Source organism: Oreochromis aureus, linkage group 22, assembly GCF_013358895.1.
Source record: "Oreochromis aureus strain Israel breed Guangdong linkage group 22, ZZ_aureus, whole genome shotgun sequence".
In the NCBI taxonomy this organism is placed as follows: domain Eukaryota; kingdom Metazoa; phylum Chordata; class Actinopteri; order Cichliformes; family Cichlidae; genus Oreochromis; species Oreochromis aureus.
Window position 1 is genome coordinate 12,205,025 of NC_052962.1, and position 26,081 is coordinate 12,231,105.

The 26,081-nt window shown below is 42.8% G+C and overlaps 2 protein-coding genes across 2 annotated transcripts; both read right to left on the bottom strand.

Moving 5' to 3' along the window:
• Positions 1 to 95: 95 nt before the first annotated feature.
• Positions 96 to 7,932, bottom strand: LOC116320483 (digestive cysteine proteinase 2-like). Its single transcript, XM_031740103.2, has 11 exons — positions 7,776 to 7,932; positions 7,088 to 7,147; positions 6,912 to 7,004; positions 6,137 to 6,309; positions 4,907 to 5,168; positions 4,621 to 4,816; positions 4,328 to 4,521; positions 4,156 to 4,247; positions 1,938 to 2,099; positions 713 to 902; positions 96 to 627 (listed from the first exon to the last, which is right to left on the bottom strand). Exons 1-11 carry the CDS (start codon positions 7,819 to 7,821, stop codon positions 440 to 442), a joined length of 1,656 nt encoding a protein of 551 aa, XP_031595963.1. The 5' UTR covers positions 7,822 to 7,932; the 3' UTR covers positions 96 to 439.
• A 4,423-nt stretch (positions 7,933 to 12,355) lies between these two features.
• On the bottom strand, positions 12,356 to 25,027 carry LOC116320486 (SH3 domain-binding protein 5-like). Its single transcript, XM_031740106.2, has 9 exons — positions 24,698 to 25,027; positions 24,380 to 24,442; positions 20,642 to 20,770; positions 15,580 to 15,744; positions 15,363 to 15,493; positions 14,882 to 14,924; positions 14,558 to 14,774; positions 14,025 to 14,396; positions 12,356 to 13,781 (listed from the first exon to the last, which is right to left on the bottom strand). Exons 1-9 carry the CDS (start codon positions 24,773 to 24,775, stop codon positions 13,606 to 13,608), a joined length of 1,374 nt encoding a protein of 457 aa, XP_031595966.1. The 5' UTR covers positions 24,776 to 25,027; the 3' UTR covers positions 12,356 to 13,605.
• Positions 25,028 to 26,081: the final 1,054 nt, after the last annotated feature.

Below are 26,081 nucleotides of genomic sequence, written 5' to 3' on the forward strand. Positions count from 1 at the left end.
TGAGCCAGTGTGCCTTGAGCAGGAAAATTTTAAAGACTAAGTGAACTCGTTCTGTGTGTGTTTGTGTGCCACCAAGTAGAAACAGACAAAGCAACCAGAGTTAGTCACTTCCTGGGACCAGCAAATTTATTTAAATTTGTTTTCAAAAAAATTCTGCCTTCAAGCAGCAATTAAAAAAAACTAACATCACAGAGACAAAAATGATTATCGGGACGTAACACTTTTTGTTTCACAATGATCCAGTTTGTCTTGTTATCAATGCAACACACTGTAGTGCTGTCTCCTCCCAATCAGGCCGTCATGTTTAGTTCAGTCCACGATAAGTTCTTAGGATTTTTCCCCATAAAGCTGGCCTAACACACACATCAAGATTAAGTGTAATTCATCAGTCATGAAGTGGCACCAACAGCAACATAAAGGCTTTAAAAGAAGACGCAGTCTATGCCAGTGTAACATATGTAGCATCAGTGGCAACACCACAGTTGTTATCCTTCATAGACATGAGGATGTAGCCATCATTGCCCCAGTATGTGGACCAAGAGTTCTTGATGAGCCAGTATGGCTCTCCATTCAGGGTGCCATATCCCACTGCGAGCACAGCATGGTCCAGATCATCCACAGTGTTCCCTGAAAAACAGAACCAGCGGGTTACGTTGTTGTGAGCGTGAAGGATAGTTGCTAACGTAATCACTGGGGAAAGAAAAAAACTCACCACAAGCAGGTTCATAGTAGACGCCGTGGCTGTAGAAAACAAACGAGCGGTGAGATGCGTCGATGCTCACGGCCACGGGGCCGTTTTTGAAGAGCGCCATCTTGAGGGCCAGTTGATCGCCAGACGTGACGTTCGTGTAGCTCTGGATACGTGCGGTGAGCTTGGATGAGTCCACGTGGCAAAATCCGTTCTATTCATAGAGAAAAAAATATTTGTAAAACTTTCTCACAGCTTCTCGAAATCCTCTTTTGTGTTGAAATCCACTGTTAATAAGGAGGTGCTGTCCCAACTTGGTAAATGAAACAAGCAGGCAGTTATTCTGGTGGCTTGTTTTTTAAATGTAAATTTGTAGGTTTTGCTTTAAAGTTTAGGGAAGAATGTATTGAAATGAATCATACACATGTGATTTACTGGGGTTTGTGGAGGGCAAATTAATGGAAAAACAATCCATTATTTAACACAGAAAGAAAGTATGTGATGTTTTGCTCCTTATGATTCTATGATAGCTGCAAGGAATGTTATTTTATTTGGAATACCAGAGCGGAGGAATTATTGGAACAAAATGTGAATCTTTGTTTGGGTTCTGAATATTTCTGGACCTTAAAATTGATGTTTTATTACAAAGGAAAACTTAACAAGGAGCACTGGAGAGAGTGGTAGAATAGCTGCCCAGTAAAGGCCATTTATCCACACCACCAGTTGTCATTTCAACTTGTTGCCCACCTCTGTTTTTTGTGACCTAGCACATGTGGGGCAGCCGGGTTAAAGACATGAACGTCACGTAGTTTATTTTTAAATACATGTATAATATTTAATACTACTCTCTAACAGCAGACCTATGTCTGCTTAGTTAGAGCATGCTAGATTCATAACTGAATTTTGCAAAATACTGTTCAGGTGTTGCTACTTTTGGGTGACACCGGAGCAATTTGGGATAATCACAGGTCACTGGAAGTCAGTCTCTTCCTTTCATGTTAATAAATACACAGTTATACACAGTGGGGCAAACTGACAGTAACTTTCTGAATGCTTTAAGTACTTAAGAGACACATGAAACAATCTCTGGTCAAAAGCTTGTTTAACTGTAATTTCAGGCTTCCTGAGCCTGAAATCAAACATGCCGTTAATGCCACAATTATAAGATTTGTAAAATTACACTATTAATGTCGTGAAACGGCTCAAGCTCTTTTTAATTTTTTGATTTGTTGCTGTGAAATCATCTCACCATTCCCATGTAGGCGCCATATGTTTCCGTTGTGGCGATGCCTCCGTGCTTCATGATCCACTCGTACGCCCTCCACTCCTCCCCGCCATCGCAGCCGTTATTACCGAAACCCCAGGAGCAGTCAACCAGCATCTGCTGAGACAGAACCTGCAGGGAGCCCGTCTGAAAGACACGAGCAAAAGTATGATTACACTCGGCATGATCATAACAGCCTGCGCTTACTCTGCACTAATCATGAATCACACTGTACTAAACTGCAGGCATTTTAATCCACTGATCCACTTTTTATTGACATTTGATTATATGAAAGACAAACAAGACAGCTAAACATTTATAATGGGCTCTCATTCCTACACCATTTTTACTCCAGCTGCAATCTACAGGTTTCTAGGCAGATGCTGTGAGATCACGAAGAACTAAATTCAAAGCGTGCCCCCCACTGAGTGGCTCTGTTTATGAACCTGCCCGTGGGGAAAGGGTCACTGCATCGCTCAGGTTCAAAGGCGACCTGCTGCAGCCTCACAGCAGTCCTTCCTCCAAGCCAAAACAAATTGTTCTTGCAATTACTGCAGAGCAATTAGCAGTTCAAGCAGCTTTATGTCAGTGAGAAATGTTAAGATTATTACACGGATGAATCCCTTACATTTATATATTTATACATCGTTAAACAAGAAGTAGCTACAGAGACCAAAACCAGACCTTAAAAACATGTTTTGGTTTAAAGTTGGACATTTTTACATGGAAGTCTTTTATGACCACTGACAGTGTGAAACATGGACATAGCTACCATAACTGCACTGTGAAATCTTATTGCAACATCATCTTGGTGTTTTGAACCACATGTGACAGTGAGGGGTAATCTGACCGTGAAACCGCGCTGATGCCAAGGAGCATGTCCTGGATAATCCTCCTTTTTGACACTTCAAATGACTAAAATTTACAAAAGGGATAAAGATTTATGGGATCTTCTCCTACAGACTTTTATAAGGCAGGAGTATTTTTGAAATCACAGATATCACCTCCCCGGTGGCTTTAAAAAAGAATAAACTTGGAGTTGCTTCACTTTTCAGACCCAGAAGCTCTATCGATCTTTTATACTTGAGTGAATCGCCTTTGGAGCCAGTCTCAAGGGGCTCACTTCCACATTTACTTTACTTTTCGACCCTGGATTTTGGTGTTCATTATGTCCTTTGCATTTTCTGATCAGTAATTTAAAACTAGATGTGTAAATAAACACTGAGATCAGATGTTACTGATACTCAGTGGGAAATTTCCAAGCTTTCCAGCAGCACCTTAAGTATACTGTGATGCAAACACATTTTACTTCAGTAAATGTTTAAATGTTGTTACTACACCGCAGTGAAGCAGGAGCTTTAATCTAAGTATAAGACCTGAGACTTCCTCCATCACTGGACCTCAGACTAGGAGTTACAGAGCTACAGGACACATAATTAAGAGTCTCCTATGTGAGGGAGAGACACAGAATTCGGTCACTTCAATGGGGTGCCGTCAAGTCCCAATAAACTGATCCTATGTTTGGATCAAGTTGCTAGGCAACACGGGATAAGGAATGCCTTTGAGCTCAGCTTTCTACGGGATGGAGGCAGCCCAAAGCTGACATCCCCTCAGGTTCATTCATTCACACAGACACACACACTGTAAAGCCTGTCCAACACGACTGAAGTTACACAATGAATCTTCCTGTGGACCTGCCCCCAAAAGGAGGGCTGCACTTCAGAGAGAAGGATGTTTGTTTGTTTTTTTGTTTTTTAAAAAAGGTCAGTAGACTCAAACAGCGGCACTACGCTGAATAAATGTGACAGACTGTCACATCTATCTATCTAATTTACAAATGGTTATTTTTATGGATATGGTTCTGCTGGTTTTGTCACAAAGAATCTATATCAGTCCTGCTCCTTGAATAATTTGCATCTTTGCATTTTACTCATTTCACTGGGCGTATTCTTCTGCCTGCACGAGCCACTTTCATACAAGGAGTATTAAAATAAAACCTAATTTCTCCATAAAACATCAGAAAGATGTGAACTATAAATTTATATCAAACGTAACTGCAATGCAAATAAACCCAAACAAGAACAGATGAAGCATCAAGCTGAGCATCTGCAGCTTCAAAGAGAATAGGGAAGGAGCCCCATTATTCGAAAACACTGGAATGGGGCCAAGGACTGTGCAGCAAGCTGCCTCCTATCCTTTTTACCTTTACGAAGAGAGCGCCCTCTACTGCTCCAGTGGTGGCAAAGCTCCAGCAGGAGCCACAGATGGCCTGGTCCTTTACTGGGGTCACAGCGCCTGGGAGGCCAGAGTTAAGGTGAAAAAACAAACCTTCCTCACAGATGCATCTTTGGTGAATATTTAAAGCTTATACATACCATAAAGCCTCCAGTCGAGTGACTCGGGAAGATTTACTCTTTCATAAGCTTTGAAGGGGAAGGGGAGCCCTCTGTTTGGGGTCTTTCCCCTTTTTCTTCCCCTCATGGTTGCCAGCTCAGACATGGTGCGATCTGACAGAGAGTTCAGAGCCAGAGAGAAAGACATGCCCGCTCTGTTCTTAGAGTGAATATACCTAGAAAAACAAGAAACCAGTCAGAGACACACCGCTGAAAAACTACTGCTAAAACTGTAGCCTCACAATTATTATTAAAGTATTAAATGTTGCTCTCACCGTAGGTTAAGAACAAAAGCATGCTCCCTCTTCTCGTGCTCCCTTTCATCGTTGTACTGCCGCTGGAACTTGTCCTTGAAATGGCTGAACATGCGCTGTGACTGGCCTGACGCTGAGGTGTGGATGAGATCTTTCATTGGATTGGCCAACATGTGGTGCTCCACTCCGGGACCAGGAAACCCACCACAACTCATGCCTGTATAGAAACACAACAAGAAGGAGTTTTTGTTTTTCTTTTGTTCTCTGAGTCTTCCAAAAGGTCGAGCAGGTATATATTTACACAAACCTTCAGGCAGCAGGAAGACTTTGGGGTTCACCTCAGTGCTGAACTCCTTGTATTCCACCAAGTACTTGTCATAATGGGACCCCAGCAGAGTGTTGTATCCCATCATCTCATAGTGAATGGGAATGGGGGTGTCTTTTCCTCCATCTGCACCTCGCTCTGAATGTGTCACCCACAGTGTGTACGTGTTCTTCTTGTAACCCACAGTGGTCACATTCTGCCAGACTTGACACAGGGAACCTCTGTAGTACTCCACCCTCAGGAACTAAGGAGGGAAATGAACAACTTCACTTGTCAAAATAAAAGATAAAAGCATTCAATGAAATATGTGACTAAGGTATAAATACACATAAATGATGACTGTTTATTTTCCATTAAGACGTGCTCTTTAACTGAACTTTAATTTACAAAATGAACATGACACTGTAATAAAGAAGACTCTGACTCATGACTTATGAGACCATAAACCCATCAGAAATGGTTTACTGAGGTAAGAGCTCAGGTAAGCAGTTGAGTCATTTACCTGTGTTTTCTTTTGAGGTTTTGCTGACACATCACCACTGACCACGTGACGTCAAATTCTTAACCATAAATAACATGATTGTGTGACAATCATGGTGACAACATAGGATCAAGTAAATGCGTCTACAGTGCTACAGGTCTAGAGAGTGACGATCTGACAACCATTGAACGTGAGGAGGAAAATGAGTACTCCAAGACCAGCTGTGAATGATTGCTGGAGGCTGATGGCAGTCACTGGTAAAATGACTCCTATAACCAAAGTCACACAGGCCTACAGACAGGTTAGTGACTTCCTGGAAACCACCTGTCACTAAAGAAATATTAGTATTCCCCCAGTGTTAGTAATACTGGCAATGGTAGCATATTCCCATTTACTGGTCTGACTGTAAGTGAAGGGCTTATCTACAAACACTGGCAATCTACTAGAAACACTTCCAACTGGTTGGGGAATAGACATTTCCCTAGCAACCGGTGGTTAAATCATGTCCAACGTCGAGGTCAACTCGACCTGTGTGCATGACCTCAGTACACTCTGACTTCTTCTTGCAGTAGGGTAATTACCCCCTTCTGGCCATTAGAATGATAGAAGTATACAGATTTAAGACTTTTCTGCTTTGGCTTCTGTTTTAACAAACGGAGACTGTTCCATATATACACTTTTACTCATGAAGATAAAACTGAAAAGTGGAATAAAAGAAATAAAACACACACCTGGAAGTCCTGCAAATCGGGGAGCGCAGCCTGCGGTGTGACTGCTTCGTCCTTTGTTCCATTAATCTGGAAGCACTTCATCACATTTAGCTCCTCTTCAGTGGTCTCAGGCGAGATCTTATAGGCAGTGCCATACTGCTGCTCTGATGCTAACTGGTAAGTCAAAACCTGGCCTGTTGGTGATAAAGGGTGTTAAAATTTGACATTACTGACTTCTCTAATGTCAATAGTACATTTATTTTGTTAATAACTCAAGATTTCTGAATGAATATTCTCTGTGTGGCTCAGACAAAACCTTTATTAGCTATAGTCAGGGCCTTTTGGCATATACACCAGTCAGTAGAAATGCATTATATCAGGATTCAATTTTATTATTATTATTTCATTACTACTTTGAATGTGTTCATTCTTCCTTTTTCCTAACAGACTACAGTTATGTACAAGTCAAGATGATGATTTGTCTGATGGAGGAAAAACTAAATAAAGAGGAGTATTCATGGGTAAGTTTGCACCAGCCATCATCAGCACTGTAAGCATATAAAAACACAATTTTGGGAACATAACCAAGGTACAAAGTCACATGCAACACGAGTCATCAGATTATGTTCATCACTCGTGCTTACTCTTTCTTTTTTCACTTCTGTTTTTTTGCGATAATGTTACAGTCTGGTATCGTTTCTCTTACACAACAGGCACTCAATTTCAAATTACTGATTAGCCAAGCAGGGGAATACAGAATCTGCTTCAGGAGAATCAGCTGAAGGGGGTTTCTCACCGTGGTAGTAGTCTATTCGGCTTGACTTTGCTGTTAGGTCTAACCAGGCCTCAAATGGTTCCTCGATTTCAGCATAGGGCAGAGAGATGATTCCTGAAATATAAATACTGAATGAAACATAACTTCCAACAAGGCCCAAAACATACTGTGTAACCCTCTGTTAGTTCACAGCTTACCTTTGACGTGATAGCTCTTTCCAAAATCAGGAAGGCTATGTACTGCCTTTGCCTCTGTACCTGACAAAGAAGCAGAGGTGAGTTAAAACAATACATATTAGTAATATAACTGCAGAGCTGTGTGTAGGTGCAATAAGCAGCAGATGGCAAAGTAAGAAATACTGACAACTATCCCTGGATATTTGCTATAACTGGTTACATGGTTGCCACAAACACTGGTCATTTACAGACGCTTTCTTAACTTCTAACACACGGAGCAGAGGATAAAACATAAGTATATAAGTTATAAAATTAGATAAACTTCGCATACCTCAACCTTCCTTTTTTAAGTTTTAAAGTCCACTTTATCATAAAAGGACCAGTTTTAGTTTTGGTAAATAATAAAGTAAAGTGTGGTTAGTGGCGCTCATAAATTAGCACTTCTCTCAAGCTAAAACAGGAAGACTTTAATGTGGAAGTTAAAAATTATCGTATGTATTCCTGCTCTACTGTATAGCTACCTACACCCAAAGATAGCCTCCTATTTAGCAAACTGAATGCTAATGAAAGTTTATTAACATGTTTATTTGCATGTAACGACGGCGTAATAAGAGCACCGAGTGCTAGCTACCTCCACAGCATGTAACGCTGGCTGACTGTAAACAGCTAACCTGAAAAAAACAAACAAATATGAAATATAGTTCCTTACCAGCGACAGCGCACAAAAAAATAGCTGCAATGTACCAAAGCTGCATGTTTTCTTCTGTATGCTCGGAGAGACAATGAGAACAGCTGGCAGACTAAAGCCAAACCTCACAGAAACACATTGCTCTGCGGACTCTCTTTAACCTCCAAAACAATGATTAAATCATGGAGAACGGTGCCTGCCCGGTCCACCAATCACATCGCGCAGAGGAAGTGTCTCCTCCAATCACAGTTTTATTTGCACGCACATCATGTGAAGTATGTCATACGACTGTAGTTAACTAGATAATAGGAAAACAGCGGAAAGGGCAGTGTTTGTGTGAACTACCACTGCGTTTCATGAAAGGCAGAGGCGTCCTCTTTTTGTTTGGAGCTCTTAAAATCCTTAATTCAATAAGACGGAAATAAATATTTTGATTAGATAACTTAATTGTGAGCTAATTGTATGTTAAATGACATTTACAACAGGATCAGTCAGAGTTCCCTCTTGGGTTTTGTTTGTTATAGAGAAGAGTTACTTTCTGTAAAGCTATTCTTTATATACTATCCTGTGCAAAAGTGTCAAGTCGCCCCATTTTGATTCTAATGAGCCAGTTTAAAAAAAATAAATAAAGTGATGTCGAGAATAGTCTTTAAAAGTTTCTGAAGGTTTTTCAAAGTATTCTTTGGACAATGACTGCTTCTTAATTCACGTTCAGTCCAATCCTCATACCTGACCATTTCCAGAAGTTTTTAAAACAAAATTTTAAAACAATTTCTATTATTCATTTTATTTATTTAAATGCAATCCATGATTATTATTATTTATTTATTTATTTATTTATTTATTTAGAATAGAATCGAATAGCCCTTTATTGTCATTGTATGTGTAAAACGAAGTTGTGGGTGCTCCACACCAACAGTGCCAGAATAAAATATAAATAGTAGACAGCAGGAAAAAATAACAAAAGAGGAAAAATATATAAAATCAAGAGGAATATTTTCGGAAATAAGAGAAAGACACACATTGGAGAACAAAATAGCTTCAAATAGTGGCCTGAGGGATGAGGGTCACACAGACCATGGCTCAGATTCGTGAGGTGGGTGTTTGTTAACAGTCTGAATGGCCTAGGGGAAGAAACTATTACTGGGCCTGGAGGTGTGGGACCTAATTGACCTGAGGCGCTGACCAGAGAAGCAGGTAAACAGATGGTAAGCTGTGTGAAAGGGGTCACCAGTGATGTTTTCCTGGATGGATCTGGCAATGGCCTCCGGGGGTGGCAGAGCGCAGCCAATGATTTTTTTGGGTGGTGTTAATTACCGTCTGTGCAGCCGTCCTGTTCTCAGTAGTGGTCCCTGCGTACCAAACACCCAGGCAGTAGGAGAGCAAGCTCTCCACCGAGGAGCAGTACAGGTCAGCAGCAGCTTCTGGTCCACATTATTCTTCCTCAGGACACGGAGGAAGTGCAGCCGCTGCTGGGCCTTTACCAGGGCGTTGGTGTTGTGGGTCCAGGTGAGATCAGGGGAGATGTGGGGAGATGTGGGTGCCCAGAAACCTGAAGGTGGAGACAGATTAAACCCATTCTCCATTTATAATTAGAGGGGAGTGGACCTGTCTGTGCCTCCTGAAGCCCATTATGAGTTCCTTTGTTTTAAGGACGTTCAGCTTTGCATTATTTTTGGAGCACCAGCGGGACAAACTCTCTAACTCCGCCCTGTATGCTGTCTTATCTCCATCAGAGATGAGTAATTGGCATACTTGATGATGACGTTGGTTGGTGTGCAGTCATAGGTGTACAGGGCGTGGGATCCGGTGCTGGATGTCGGGGGAGGGGGGTACACTCAACACCATAGTTTTATGGTGTTGAACGCTGAGCTGTAGTCCACAAAGAGCATCGTCAAGTATTTCTTCCTGTTCTGCAGATGGTTTAGTGCTCTGTGAAGGGTGATGGTGTTAACGAAGAACTTTTTTTAAATGCCGTCTTTACGCACTTTGTTTCTAATAGCCTGTTGCAAAAATACAGAATTTATCCCTGTTTCTTTTGTTGAATATTTGAAAAATGTCAAAGAAAATACAGTTTGACAAGCATGAAAAACTATTTTTACAACAACAATTTGATTCTAAAAGAGCTAATGTCTGAGAACCTGGCATACTCAGCATGGTGTGCAGTGTGTCATTGAAAAAACTAAGAAAACTGGACAAGTGGAGGACAAAGGAGGAAGCGACAGGCCTAAAAAACTGCTGTAAAACACCAAAACAGAGAGAAAATAAATAAATAATCTAGTATAATTCTCTAACTCTGTGTGTTAAAGACACGTTTTGATGGTTGCAGAGTTGTAGCAAAAGAAGAAGATGTGGTTTTGTGGGTGAGTCTGCATGCAAAAAGATTCATCTTGCTGATTTTCTTCTTGATTGTAAAGTGTAGAGCTGTGAAGGTGTGTGTGTGTTTTGTCTGTCTGTGGGTGAGTATGTATGTTTGTGAGCGTTAAGCTGGTGGAGATTCAAAAGTAATAGTTGTTATTGTACAAAAAGCTAATACACAGTAACATCAACGTTTACAGCTGTGTTATTAACTACATGCTGAATGTTTTACATTTATGTCCCAGTGCATTTAAAAAAACACCAACGTGTGCACATTTTGACATTTTAAAGAAAAAGACAATCCTGACTCTTAGTGACAATGTCTTGTACATACATTGTAGTTACAATATTTATAATTTCATTGTTAAAAGAAAGTATGGCTCCTGTCAGTTCTGAGGTTTTACGTACCAGGATAACATAATTTTGATCCTTAGCAGGTCTCAAAATTAGACAAATCAAATGTCAGGTGAACTACAACAACAGTCTTCTCATGAGTGGAAATTCTCCCCAATGCTCAGTTGAATTGTAAAACAAAAAAATCCAAGGGCTGCATCTCACACTCTATAGGCCTCGGTTAGTATGTTAAATGTTAAAGTTCATCACAGTACAAGTAGGAAAAGGCTGAACTAGTGTGGCTGGTTTGGAAGGACTGCAGGGTGACAGCCGCTTCTCTCTAAAGAGAACTTGGCAGCACAGCTTGGGTTTGTACCTGAATAAGTTACAAGATCTCTGGAACAGTGTCCTTTGGACAGACAAGACCAAAGTGGAGCTGTTCGATCATAATGCACAGCACCACGTTTGGAGAAAACAGAACACAGCATATCAGCACAAACACCTCATACACTGTTACTTGGTGGTGGAAGGGTGATGATTTGGACTTGTTTTGCAACCATGGGACACTGGGGACCTTGAAGTCATTAAATTTGCCATTAACTCAGCATAGCAAAGTATTCTAGAGTCAAATGTGAGGTCATCTGTCTGAAAACTAAATATTGGCTGAAACACAATCAGGCAACAGGACGATGATCTGCATCTACAACAGCATGGCTGAACAAGAAAAGAATCAAGGTGCTGCAGCGGCTTAGCCAAACTCTAGACCTCAACTTGATTGTGATGCTGTGGTGGGACCTCAAGAGAGCTGTGCATGAGCAAATGCCCAAACCTTAGTGAACTGAAGTTATGTTACATCTTCTTCCAAAGAGATGTAAGAGACTGATCAAGTGGCACAGAAAATGATAACTGGTCGAAGAGGTTCCATAAGCTATTAAATATCAGCGTGTACTCTGTTTTTCTGCATTTTGGCCTAATTTTAAATGAAACCAAACAAATAAAGTGAGAAATCTGATCTCTGCTGTGTTACCACTGACATGAAACTAATTTAAAAACCTTTAAGAACATTAAAAGTGACAGAGGGCATACTTTCTTATTCAGTTTTGTATGGTAAATGTTTTAATGTACTCATTTATTCTTATGCAATGTGATTCTATTTTATTTAATTCTAAATAATTCTAATAACCTAAAACCACAAACAACATTTAATATGCTGAGAGTGAGAGACAATCAGTCTTTAGTGCTTCATAAAAAGCAGAACCCAACCCTGTCACTAGGTGTCAGTGTGTGACAGAGCATTGCTGTGTTGTTCCCCTGCGTCTCAGTGAAACCTCTGGAGTTGATCTGGCACAGACGGGGAGATCACAGGATATTAAATAACTGAAAGGTAGCTTGCTGGCAGCAGCCTGTTCAGACAGACAGATGGACAGACAGACAGGACTGGAGTGAGAAGTCGTTCTACGATCTGTCTCAGGGCGCTAACTGAAGTCATGAGGTTACTCTTTAAACAGCTCAGCAGACCTAAAAACAGTGAGTGTGTGTCGCTGCAAAAAACCAAAACAAAAAACAGCTGACTGGAAAAGGAATCAGCAGGAAAAACGGAAGGTTATCAAATGATACGACCAAATATCCCCAAACAAAGCATTCAGATAAAGAACATTCACATTCAGCAATCCCAGTCGGCCTTGCTGCCGAGCAAATCTGTTACTCTAGACCATCTTTATTGCACTACGCTGGCAGCTGTGGCAGTACGAGGCAGCTGTTGGTGCTTCATTTGATGACTCGGGTCACTTTTTTTCCACCGGTGGCATATTTTAACATAAAATAAAAAGTTCCCAAACACCAGGCTGCAGTGATCACCAGTATGACAATCAACAACCTGAACGTCTAACACACACCATCAATTCACTGAGTTAGATGAAGTACGTGTTTATTGCTTATTTGGTGTTAAACAGTTACAACGATAACCACACGACATCGTTCATATACAAGAATACAGGAGTATAAATATAGAGTATTTGTACTACAGGGTAGGATCGGTCAAAAAACACAAGACACGCATTCAAAAAGTCATTCGCTCACACATCCGTGCAAACCGCTGACCCCACAGTGCAGTTTGCACTTTGCACTTGACACACATTCAGTCACTCATTCACAAATCCAAATGGAAGACCAGTTCTGCCTCAAAAACAGGGCTCGGTCCCCCAGAAGTCTCTTTAGTGTTCAGAGCGTCGCCTGCACTCCAGGTCCTTCTTCTGCTCTCCAGAGCCGACGCCGTCGTTCTTCATTTGGAATAAACAGGAGTAGAAGGGAGGGGTTCGAAAATGGACTAATCCTTCAGGAGACAGCTCGTCTTTGTCCCAGTTTGACCCTCACTTAAAGGGGATCTATTAACCTTTATAAATACTATTACAGCGGTGGGCCAAAGTCTTAAAAAATTTGTTCAATTTAGGTACAAGTGATTAATTCAGATTGTTTCAAACACTTTTTAAGATTATGATGTCACAGAAAGGGGATATTTTAGGTCTGTGGCAACCAATCAAAGGAAAGCTGGCTTAAATGGAGGGTAAAAATAAGGATGAACTGACCCCCCGTATCTGACCTGCAAATCAGTCCAAGAATTTAGACATGGAGTAAGAAAGGAGCGTAACGCTGTTCAATATAATGAAATGCATGTTACCGGTGCCAACAGTAGCAGGTTAACTATTAAGTTTCCTGTGTTACCTTGGATATATCCTGCATGAATCACCAACATCTTCTAGAGTCTGTAGAGGAACTTTGTCACACAGCTGTACTACACAAAGAGTTTTTTTTTGGCACAAAATGAGAAGAACTTTGTCTTCTGTAGCAAATACAGAGCGGGAGGGAAGGGGAGGGTCCAGGGAAAATGCAGTGTGAGGCTGACACTCAACACCACAAGGGTGAAGCAGAGTCCATCAGTCATCCTGTCCCTGATTTCATTTGTTTGTAATGAAAGATGTTAAACACGCTACGCACAGCATCTTCCACGTGACAGCACTGATGTTTAGACAACACAACGAATGAGACACAAAGTCATGCGGGTGTGCAGCGCTTCACTCTCCTCCCATTGTGTCTTCTGCCAGTCAATCCACTGAGTCTTAAAGCTGCGCATGGCGAGTGTTCGCGCCACGATGCATCCTCGTCACACGCTGTTGAGGAGCAGGATGGACGTGGCGGAGGTGGGAGATGTGATTTCGGGGTTAATGTAATGGGGGTCTCGCTCATCAGCGGGATCCTCATCTCGTTCTTGCGCTACATTCAAGGTCAGCTTGTTCAGACCGCTCTCCAGTGTCGCCTCTGCTCCTTCTGCTCTGTCGCCTGGAAAACATGCAGGAAGAAAAGTGCAAGGAAAGGTTAAATTAAATCAGGGAAATTATCCGACATAGAGATTTAGACAAAAGTTAACCAACAACTTCTAAATTAAGAGTCTTTCACGAGGACTCCTACTTTTATTTTAAACGTGTAACATCCTTTGCAAAATAATTCCTCAATCATTGCTTTTGTTTGTCAGGAAACGTGCTCAGGATCAGGTTTCACATCAGTGCTCAGTGGGACACACACCTCTCTCCTGGTCACAGTCTGGAGAGGAGGCTCCGCTGCACTGGCTGCGAGGGCCCAGGAGAGGCGAGGCGTGCCCGGAACTGCACACTGAGTCTGGGCTGTGAGAGCCACAGGGGCTCGCTACCTCCAGGACACCGGTGGGGCAAGAGGAGGACAGGATGGAAGAGGAAGAGGGACAGGAGGAGAGATAGGAGGATGAGGAGGGGGTGCGGAGCGAGGAGGACGAGTAAGGTTGGAGCATGTCGACGGGGGTGGAGGCAGAGGTGGAAGGCGAGGAAGAGGTTGCTTGGGGCGAGGAGGTGGAGTGCGAGTCGGCCTCCTCCTCTGAGCTGCTACTGTGACTGCCCTCTTCGTCGATAGACACTGACACCACTGAAACACACACACACACACACACACACACACACACACACACACACGGGGATGTGAGCTTGAAGACACGCACATGCAAACGGCTCAACAAAAACAAAGAAATGATAACGCGGCTCGATGATGCGGGTGACTGCCCATCTCCGAGTGGGCGTGGCACTCACTTGACAAACCGTCCGACTCCATCTTGAAGTTGGCGATGTCGTCGCTGCCGCCGTCGCCTTCTGCTCCAACTCCCTGCTCCCTGGTGCCTATGGCGAGGGAACGTCGCTGAGCGTGGATCTCCTCTGAGATGCTCTCCAGGTTGCGCAGCGCCGTGCGGTACTCCGCTTTGGCAACCATAAGTTTGGCCTGAAGCTCATCCACATGATGCTTTATTTGCTGTGAGAAATAAAACGGTGTTTCTCAGTAACGACGCCTTGTAACACAACAGATATATAGATTATGTACTGTTTACTCCTTCGAGTCTATGAGTAGGTGATACATACCTCCAGATGTAGGTAATACTTTGCTTTGAGTTCAAAATACGGTCTGCAGGGGGAGAAGAAGAAGAAAAAAGTGAGAGAGGGAGGAGAGAAATTTAGCCCGCTGGAAGAATAACCCTCCTCTGTGTGCAGTCACATTCCACGTCTCTATGGAGGGAGCGCAACCCAGCACTGCACAGCCAACACACAAAACATCTGGACTTCATCAGGTTACAGAAATTTCACTTCCCCCACTTCTTGAACACCACTTTAGCTCAGTGGGCGAGCAGGCAACCACTTGCACCATGGCCAGAGTGCAGCGGCCTGGGCTTGAGTCTGACCTACGGCCCTTTTCTGTGTGTCTTCCCACTCTCTGTCTCCTCTGTTTCCTGTCCATCTTCACTGCTAATCTATCCAGTAAAGGCAAAAAACCCACCACGCTCGCATAAGAGGTTCAGGCGGCGGGGAGCTTATGAGCAGCATTTCCCAAAATCCCATCACAAACCTCGACTTGTTGATGGAGCGTTTCAGTTTCTTCTCCAGCTGCCTCATGTGGCTTATGCAGGAATTGTAGTTGGCTGCTGTTTTCTTGTGCTCTGCTTCGCTGCACGTTCTCGCCTGCTCGGCCTCCATCACCTGAAACGACCGAGAAAAAAAGCGCCTGAGGCTAAACCGCTCGTTCAGGATGGAATTTTTTGGCTGTGCTGCTTTTATATACTTACTCGCTGTGTGGCGTGGTTAAGCATTTCCTGCCAGGCGGAGTCAAACTGCCGGGTGTCCTCCTCGAGCAGCCTCTCCTCGGCCAGGGCGATGGTCTCCTTGGCTGCCCGCAGGATCTCCACCGACCGCTGGAATTCCTGAGTGGCCTTCTGCGCTTCAATCTGAGCCTGGAGTTCAGGGAAGGACAAGCAGCGGTCAGAACTTATTAAGTCAGACTGGAAACCAAATGTTCCACCTAAAAATACAATTCAGAAGCTAAATATTACTGCACACATTTCTGATGTCAAACAACTCACTGCCTGCTCCATATTTTCCCTAATAGAGTACCTTTGCTTGGCTCACAGGTCAAAATAATGCTCATTTCTCAGCTACTGGTTCTTGGTGCAGTCTAAAAAAAAAAAAAAAAGCTCCTTATGCTTCTTTCCCTACTTGCTTTAAGCCAGCTTTATCCTGATTGGCTGCCCTTGAAAAACAAAACAAAAGATTTGAAGAGCTGTGTTCACAGCCAAAGCACGGACTGTGTATAAAAGATGGACAACAGCACATCTCCACATGCCCTCTCATGCATAAGTGCCTTAACTTCTTCTCACTTTAGCCAGTAACTGGGCTTCTTAGAGTTCTTCTTAGATTCGGCAGGGAGGCTAAAGCAGTGTATTCTCATTGGTTAATGATCTGTCAATCATAAAACATTAGCCAATGGGCGTGCAGAGTCCCAGTGTCTTTGAGCCAGAGCTGTGTGCCCAAGAAGACCATGTTAGAGATATGACATCACAAAGAGCCAAGATTAGAAAAATCTACACAAAATTGATCTTGAAACCTGAAACTTGGCTCATAGCTGAAACTTTATCCATGTTGAATATGAGGATCCACTTCTATAAGAGTAGAAGAATGACAAAAACTAAAGAAAAGCAAAACAGGTTCCCTTTAAATCATAGTGACAAATTACTTAAAATTGCTTTTATGAAGTAAAAGTTCACCGAGTAATTATTCTTACATGGTATGAATGAAGCAGGAGTCTTTGTGTTGCCTGTGTGTTTAATTTAGGACCCATACTCTCCCTCGGCCTCCCTCCCCTCACACCTCTAACCCTGAGCCTGGTTCTACATGAGATTTCTTCCTGTTAAAAGGGAGTTTTTCTCCCCACTGATACCAAAGGCTTACTCATAAGGAGCTTGTCTTATTGTCACGGTTTTCTCTGTATTATTGTTGGGTCTTTATCTTACAACATAAAGCAACCCGAGGCGACTGTTGTTGTGATTTGGCGCTATATAAATAAAACTGAATTGATCGAATTGGTTGATTCCCTTTGACGCCCAAACAGGCCAACATTCATAGAAAAAGACAACTGAGCCTTGATCCAATAGACAAACAGAATCTTTGTTGCTGAGGAAATCTGACACACTGTGAGTGGGCTCCTCCTGCCCACAGTCACAGTCAATAGGAGGGTTATTCTCATCACGCTGGACATATTTGGACCCACTCAGACAGGCATAACTCCAAGGTCATTGCACTGGCTGAATACTAACATGAAGGAGTTACAGTAACTCCAATTCAATGTCCTTGAAAGAGAGAATAATAATAATCGGGGAGAAACCTTCCCTCTGGTCATTAGTATTTAACAAGTGTACTATGAGCAATGCAGCAGTTCAGAGGGACGTACTTCATGCTGCCTGTCTGTCGGTGTGCTCCCTGTGCATTTCAGAGGGTTTCGTCTGTATTGACTGTGAACTACAATGGAACCAAACCTGCTCGTCTAGTTTGTGTTTTTATCTCAACGTGTTTTCAATGGACGATTGTTTCTACTAAACGCTCCATTTAAACTAAGAAATAAAGCCGTGAATTCATGTTAACACTTATTATTTATGTTAACATGAATGCACGGCTCAACGTCTCAAACATCTATTCTTTAAAATCCAAGAGCGACTTCTCTACCAGCGTTTTCCATAAACAGATGCAGACGCAGAAGAACACAAAACCCAGGCTGAAACACATGAAGTGGTCTGTATGAATGTAATCCTGCTGACATGACTCCAAGGATAAGAAACTTATGTCACTTCTAAGACGTAGCCTACACATTGGTATTGGTATTTACATTATAGAAACAGTGCAAAGAATTATGTTTATTACTTACTGTAAAGCTGAAATGTAACACAGCAACACCAAAGTCACTGTGTAATATACACCATTTGAACAAAAGCACCGGGCCACCTTCATGCTCAGCCATGGAAATCCATGAGGTGAAGCTCCCAGTTTACAGTTTTTGTGCTGATGTTAATAACAGAGGAAGTTTGGAGCGCTACAGTTATGGAGCCAGCAGCTCGTTGGCGATGTTTACCTGAAACAATAATACCACTCACAGCTGATGGTTGAATATGTCGGAGGAAAGAAATTTCACAAACTGATTTCTTGCAACAGTGCATCCTGTTACAGTACCACGCTCAAATTCTGAGAGCTCATTAAAACGAGACAGATTGCATGGCTTTGTGCTTGACTTCAATCCTGTGGCAATGAGACTGAAACCACCTGAATTCAAAGGTGATATAGTGTATCTGCCAACAAAATAGTCTGTCTGTGATAGATAGGTACAAGTACAGTACCTGCTAATACTTTTCTGGAGGGGCTTTTTGCCTTTAATTGATAGGTCACCAGTGAGAGGTAGACAGGAAAGAGGGGCAAAGAGAGTAGGGGAAGGCATGCAGCAAAGGGCAGCAGGTTGGACTTGATCCCAGGGCCACTGCAACATATAGCCTGCTCAAGCAGTGAGCTGAACTGACACCAAAGTGCTAGCAGGTATTTACACCTGTATACTTTGAGTGACTGAACACAATGTGGACAACAGCAGTGTTAATGAACTACAAAAAAAGTTGGAGTACAACCAGGAGATTTTCTCTGTCCATGTCCCTGGAAGCAACGCACTTCACATTACTAAAGGTCAGTGTAGTCACACAAGCTGTGTAACGTCGGCCATCTTTGAGACAAAGCCACCACCGGTGAGTGATCAGAGGTCCGCTACGACTCACACAAAATGCAGAAAGAACAAAATCTTTGGCGTCTATTGTCGTGACAGTGTTGTTGTTAAGGCCTGTGAAAAGCGATGAGAGAGAGAAAAGAGGCGGAAGATAACAGCTTTTTTATTGCGCGTGATCTGCCATTTTAACAAAGTGTTAAAGATGAATCCTTCCTCTTTGTCTCTCATCATGACCCATTTCCCAGGCTCTAAGAGGAGGGAGGTTGAGGGGGGGAAACAGAAGGAGGGTAATAGATATTTAATGAGGCAAAAACAAGAAGAAAAACAGAAAAAAGGAACTGAAACATTAAAACAACATCCATCTTTTTTTGTGACAAGATGAAGACAGAAAGAGACACAAAAATACCAGAACTTCCCAGTCAGAGCAGCTTTTCTCATTGCAGGCTTGGTGGTGTTTCCATGAAGTGTCAGTGCTGTGTGCCTTTTGCAAAAAGCCTGACGAAAAGTCTTTGGCAGCCTCGTGAATAACGTGTCAGAGAACACAATTTGCCATTATCTTCATGGCACAAAAGCACACTGAGCTTCAGACACCACGCACATAATGAATGGGCTTTGTTATCAGTTAATTAACTTGATGTCATAGAGGCCAAATCATGTGACACTCAGAACCAAACAATATGATGTTCTTTTGATCTGAAACAGCCTGGCGGGCTGTGATATGCACCATGGCTGCTCGTATCATCGTGTGTGTGTGTGTGTGTGTGTGTGTGTGTGTGTGTGTGTGTGTGTGTGTGTGTGAGACTCATTTGTAATTCATGTGTTAGACACAGTCACCCTGTCTGATGTCTAACTCTCTCTAAAGACATCCTATTTACAATTTCAAATGGGTGAGAGGGTTGGAGGGCTGGGAAAGGTGGAGAAAGGTGACTAATACCCAATGTGGTAAGGGTGGGGTTTGGAGGGCGTGAACACAGACAGCCAGACAGGCAGCGGTGCAGAAGTGAATGCTGGGTAAAAAGGACAAAAGAGAGGACAGTGCAGGCAAATTCCTATATAGCCCCCACCCACCCACCCCAAGCGTTGTTGGAATGTAAGGGGGAAAACATGGGGGGCGGTGTTTGAGGGGATGAGACTGGCTTATGGGTGGGGGTAGATGGAATATGTGTGTGTCTGTGGTGGAGGGTCAGTGAGGTCATGCATGAGTCCCTTTAAAGTAGGTCGTGTATTAAATATTAAATATTCGTCTATAAATCATAACCAGACAATACGCCAGTTTAAACCCGAGACCGTTATCGGCTTTGCTCTGTTTAAACCACCCAAACACACACACACACACACACACACACACATGCAAGCGAAGGATTTTGATCCTTTCATGCAAATGCCGGTCCCATCAAAACTCAAAACCTCCCAGTAATCCCTGGCTCTCACGTGTTAATACCAGAAGCAGATGCCACCGGCAGGTATTTTGTCACAGCGCAACAGAGATAAGCAACATACACACACACATACGTACATTCACACACACATGTGTACAAGTACAAAATCTATTTCAGTTTGACATGCAAATGTCAGCCTTCTGATGCATGACTCATAAGCTCCTGTATTGGCTAGGATGGAGGGGTGGAAACTTCAACAGGCTAGAACAGTAAATGAGACGAGCCACTGCAGCGGGACAAGCACAGATTGGGTGTCCTAACCTTTAGGTTGTGTTGCCCTGCAGCAGTGCTGCAAGTATGACAAGTACTCCCAGATCCAGCGAAAAGAAACAAGTTAGGCCATGCAAAATGTTGCAAGTCTATCACCACGCAGAGACTATGTGTGCATGCGTGTGTGCGTGAGACACTAGCTTAAGATTCAGAGCTGTGACTGAGTTTAAATATAGGCGTCATGTGACCGTAGTCCCTTTAAGTAGATAGAAGCGGCGCTGTTTAAACTTCTCATTGCTAATCCTCAGTAATCCTGCTCTCACACTGTCTGCTGACCTTGGAGTCGCTCCAGCTCACTCTTGTGAATGTGTGTGTGTGTGCATGTGTGTGTGTGTGTGTGTGTGCATGTGTGTGTGTGTGTGTGTGTGTGCGTGTGTGTGTGTGTACCTGTCTTGTCACTTTACGGGCTTCCCAGTAGGGTTTGGAGTCATCCACTGCTCGCCCGATCTTCTTCACCTGCTCATCCAGTTTGACTGTTGCCTCAACCAGCACTGCTCGGAACCTCTGACGGAAGTCCTTCACACACACACACACACACACACACACACACACACACACATTCAGATGCTTAGAAATGAGGAGAGGAACTTATCGGGTCACACTATGAGGCTGGACATGGTAGACTGCTCAAAGCACCACTGTGTCTTCAGTGCAGCGCTACAGAACAACAAGTGTGGTTATTATTTATATCTGTGTAATATCGGGCCTTATTGTGGTGTGCGATTTCCTGTTGCCCCCATTAGTCTTACCCCTATACAAGAGCATGGTCTACCCATGTAACACACAACTGTAGAGTGTGTAAACTATATTTTCTTTTCTTTTCTTCATCCAGTGGGTGTGTCAGCTCTCATTGTTGCTGAGCAGCATTGCTTATGTTTTTTTGTGGTGACCTACTGAATGAGTATGAGTATGAGTAAGGCTGAAGCATTACTGCAGGAGGGCCCAATATCCATGTGCATTTGTGCAGCTACTTTTGCGTGTCTGTGTATGCTTTAATTTGCCGAAGAGGGGTTTAAAAAGCAGCTGCATCCTCTTCACAGAGCACAGAATGGCATAAATGAGCAGTTAAAGAGGGAGAAGGGAGAGGGTGCTACAGGAAACACACTTCCTGTGACATCATCGCATTTCCTACGTCCTGTTCCTGCAACGACGGGTGACGCGCCACAGAATCTACGAGGTAAACTCTGTGAGCACGCTGCTGGTCTGTACAAAACTAGTTTAATCAAACAAATTCAAGATTTATTGTAAACAAATGGAAATAACAGTGGTGTGAGAAAGTCTTGAGCCACCCCTTATTTCTTTATATTTTGCTAGGAAAGTGGGAAACGTGCAGTGAGTTACTGAAACATTAGCAAACATTATACAAGACAACAAAAGGATGAGGTAACCTCAGAGAAGACAAATCTACTGAGAATAAAACTTATTGGATGACTCATTTTTCGTCTGAGTCACCTATTCCACGCTGCACCGTTACACTGAAACCTGGGGTTTCCCCACCTGTCAATACCTACTTTAAGCCCTCGTATGACCACCTTTACTCATCATCACAGTCTGAACTCCCTTACATAAGCATACTGGCCATTTCTTTGAGTCGTCTTCAGGAATAGTTCTCCAGGCTTGTTGAAGGACATTCAAAGCTCTTCTTTGGATGTTTCTGCCTTTTGTTTGGTTCTCTGTGAGCAGGATCGCACACTGCTTCAATAATGTTGAGGTCCGGGCTCAGGGGAGGCCAATCCATGACTGATAGTGTTCTTTCATTGTGCGCTTTTCTATTCGGGCATGATTTTAATGCACTGGCAGTGTGTTTGGTATCACTGTCATACTGAAAAATGAAGCTGCTGATCACACACTGTCCACTTTTCATGATGGTAGTTTTCTGCATTCAGGGACCAAACATTTCAATTTAATTGTAATTTATTTATATAGCTTCAAACCACAACAACAGTTGCCTTAAGGTGCTTTATATTGTAAGGTAAAAACCCTACAATAATACAGAGAAAACAGAGAATTCCCCAACAATCATATGACCCTCTATGAGCGACCGCTTGGTGGGAAGTAAAAACTCCCTTTTAACAGGAAGCAACCAGCAGCATCTGCCATGACTGGTTGGGGTTGAGTGGACGAATACAGGACAAACACACACCGTGGAAGAATTTAGATTTGGATTCATGTTTCCATTAGTCCTGTTGTCACTTATTTTCAGTGGCAGCAGGGCCTGTTTCAGGGCTTTTCTGGATTTAAAAAAACAATTCCTGAAAGACACTGCGTTTAAGTCAAAGTTCGTCTGGGTGGATGCTCCCCACAAGCAAAAGACCAGAATACTCAAGAGACATTCAAGAGATGTGTACCCGTGATGAGGGGTATCTGCCTTCAGTGACATCATACAGAGTAGAAAAAGCTTAGTTTAACTTTTCCATACAATGACTGCATTATTTCAATTCACCACAGCAAATGCTATATGTGTGATAAAAAATAAGGACATGTATAACAGGCTCGTTAAGGCAGATCAGCTCATCAGGAGCTGACAGATTCAATCAGACGCTTTCTCTGGGACAATAATAAAGAAGACGTAGTTATCGCTTCATAATAAAGGTTAAAATTTTAAAATCTGTTTAGTTTCTATGGGAGGCTCATGATGGCATGCAGTCACAAGGGCACAGTCCCACATCTGCCAGACATAGAAGAGGTTTAACGTTGGCAGGCAGACTCAACCATGGATTTAAACTCTCCGCCCAAACTTACTGATCCTCTGAATCTACTGTACATCATTTTTAATCAGCTCCAGACTGCAGAAGAACCCCCTGCAGCCTGCCAGGGGCTCCTTCCACAGTCCTTAGCTCCTCCTTAGCTTTTTTTTTTTGCCTCCAGATGCATCCATGTTTCTTCTAGTTAGATGGCATGTATGTGTATGCATATAGATGTAAGCGTGTATGTGGAAATATGTGTGTGTATGTATGTACGGATGCATATATGTATATATACATATATGTATGTATGTGCGTGTATGTTTGCAGGTGTATGTATAACTTGTACATATCTTTCTTGTGTAAATGTAAATTTGTCTGTTATTGTGTAAATACTTACGCTATTGTGTACTCCACACACATGGAGAGATGCCAAACTGCCTTTCACTGTTCTTGTAACAGTGACAATAAAAAGCTATTCTATTCTATTCTATTCTATTCTATTCTTCTGTCCGCTCGTGTATATACATCGATCACCCTACTTATACTGCTGTTTCCTGTAAACACTGCCAAAGCTGTGAAAAAGGTGAGCTTTCCAAAAGCACCAACAAGCAATACGTTAAAAAATAAAATATATATATATATATGTATATGTATGTATAAAGTTGAAATTCAGCTGGAATTTAAAGTTAAAATTCAGCTGGAATTTCATGGATTACAGGAAAATTTCTCCTGCTGTCCCTCTCTGTCTCTGTGCGTGCTGTTACATTCATTCCAGCTGTGGTTTGCTGGGTTTGGATGAGAGCGCAGGGCTAATGAGAAACAGAAGAGGCCTACTTTCAGGAAAACAAAAAACTGAGGCCTCGCTCTGGAATGTTTTCACTTTTGCTCAACAGTGACCCAGCTAGCACACACTTGAGCCGAAGCTGGCCCTTCTGTGTGCCGTCCGCCTTCCTGCAGTTGTTCGCTTCACTTTACATCCTTTATTCCTCCATAATGTGTCTGATTCCTGTTTCTGTTCTGACTCCTAAATGAATGTGAGTATTATGGAGCAATAGAGGAATTTCACCAACCGCTCCACTGCTGTGTTTTCGACTACGACCACAGCTGCACTAGGAGTTTATAAAGCGCAGGGAGGGACAGTTCCTGCTTCAGTTTTTCCACGTCTTCCGACTGATGCACATTTAGTAGTTTTCCATCTTTCGAAAGCTTTCCGTTTAGACTGTTTTAAAACAATGGCACTGTTGCTAGGCAAATCCCTGACACTACAATGGCAGAGAGACAAATCTCACAGCGCTGACACGATTTCTCACCACTATAGAGTTTTAAAAAAAGTGAGACTTAGTGACTGCTGGGTGGGTGCTAGAGCTCGGCTTACGCCCTGCTCTCAGTGTTTGAGGGGCAATCATTCTGATGCCAGCAGTGTGTTGTTGGGTCTCACCTCCAGCTCACTCTCCCAGCGGTTAATGTCGTCTGTAGACTGGTTCAACTTCTCCAGCTCTCCCTGTTTACAGAAAACACACCAATGATGGAAAACACACACACACACACAGAGGGAGAAAGGGAGGGGTGTGATTAAATAAGACTGGCAATCCTCAGGCTGTGACTTGTGTTAACCAAATTATTGAACTTACAGCTCTCAGTCGTCATTTTGGAGACAGTCAAAATATAACACACACACACACACACACACACACTCTGACAGTTTTTAACCTACTGTCACTCCACATCTGGAATCATTGTCCTAACCCGACCTTACCTGTATTCTGGGGTCCACTTCTTCCTCCTCGTCAGCACCCTGCAGGTCATCCTCACAGGTATTCCCATTTCGCTCCATTCTCGGAATTTCTGGGAGATTTCTGGTTACCAAACGAGGGTCTTCGGCGCAAACTAAGCGCGACCCCGGGGTGCTGAACAGCACAGGAGCGATCCAAACCCGCTCTAACCTTTAGCGCGGTGCATAGCTGGGCTTTTTAAAAGCAGGCAGCGAGTTTAAAGAGACGTCCAGCCGCGGGGAGGGCGGACACACGAACTACAGCGGACCACAACCTCGCAGAGGACGAGCTGCAAACGAAGAAAGCGTTTAACTACAGCGAGACCTACGGCTACTTCCGTTTGGGACATTCAAAATAAAAGCGGCGCGTAATGTTTACGTCTGCAAGCCGGACCTGAAAGGGGGAGGGGCGGGGCACGTGTCTTATTACAGAGCTGTTAGCTTAAAAGTGGCGCTGCGCGTGAGTTTAAACTGAATATGTATGATGGATACTTGCTCTTAGATTATTTATCTGGGCATTATATTTTACTTACTTATAATCTTACTGCACAAGCTTTAAAAACCAGATACAACAGATAAAAGTACCGATAAACTTATTATCGATTTTACCGATAAACAGTCACATGCATGATCGGTTGATGTATGCTCAATCATCCAGGTAAGGACATCCCTCAAGGTTGATTCTGTGTATCTGGACGTAGCGTTTTCAGTGGGAGAAGCATTTAGTCACTCATCCAAGTGACTTCTTCAGTGTCAGCTGACTGCAAGTTTGCCCAGCCTTATAAACAGTCCATTTACACAGTGATGAAACTACTGCACTGAATGAACAATGGGCTGTGACGTCAGTTTCTTGATCATTGCAAACTGTCATGACCATTGATCAGCAACCACCGATCAATGACCACTGATCAGTGGCCATAAGTACCATTCATAGAGTGGGGGAATGGCTGCTGTCACATTATGTGACGTAATTCACTGACACTTTACAACTGTTGGTCATTTTAATTACTTAGATTTTATAGCGGTGGGTAGCTTAGTCTATAACACGAGCAAACATGAAGCCTGAAAATGTAAAGGACGGCATAAATACTTTAACTTTTAAATGTATTTTAATACGTTTAGCGGCTTTTTCTTCTGGTAAAGACGTTCCATATTGCCATTCATGCTACAGAGTAATACTATGTAATACTACAGATACAGATACTGATACTTTTCATCTATAAAGGCATGGTATGGTATGACTCATCAAAAGTTTGCAAATTCTGAACACACTTTAATGTCTACTAAATCACTGTGATTCTACAATAACGAGTTAACACAATAAAAACACACCTTTCAGCGTTTTATGCATTTTGAAACTGTTTATTTT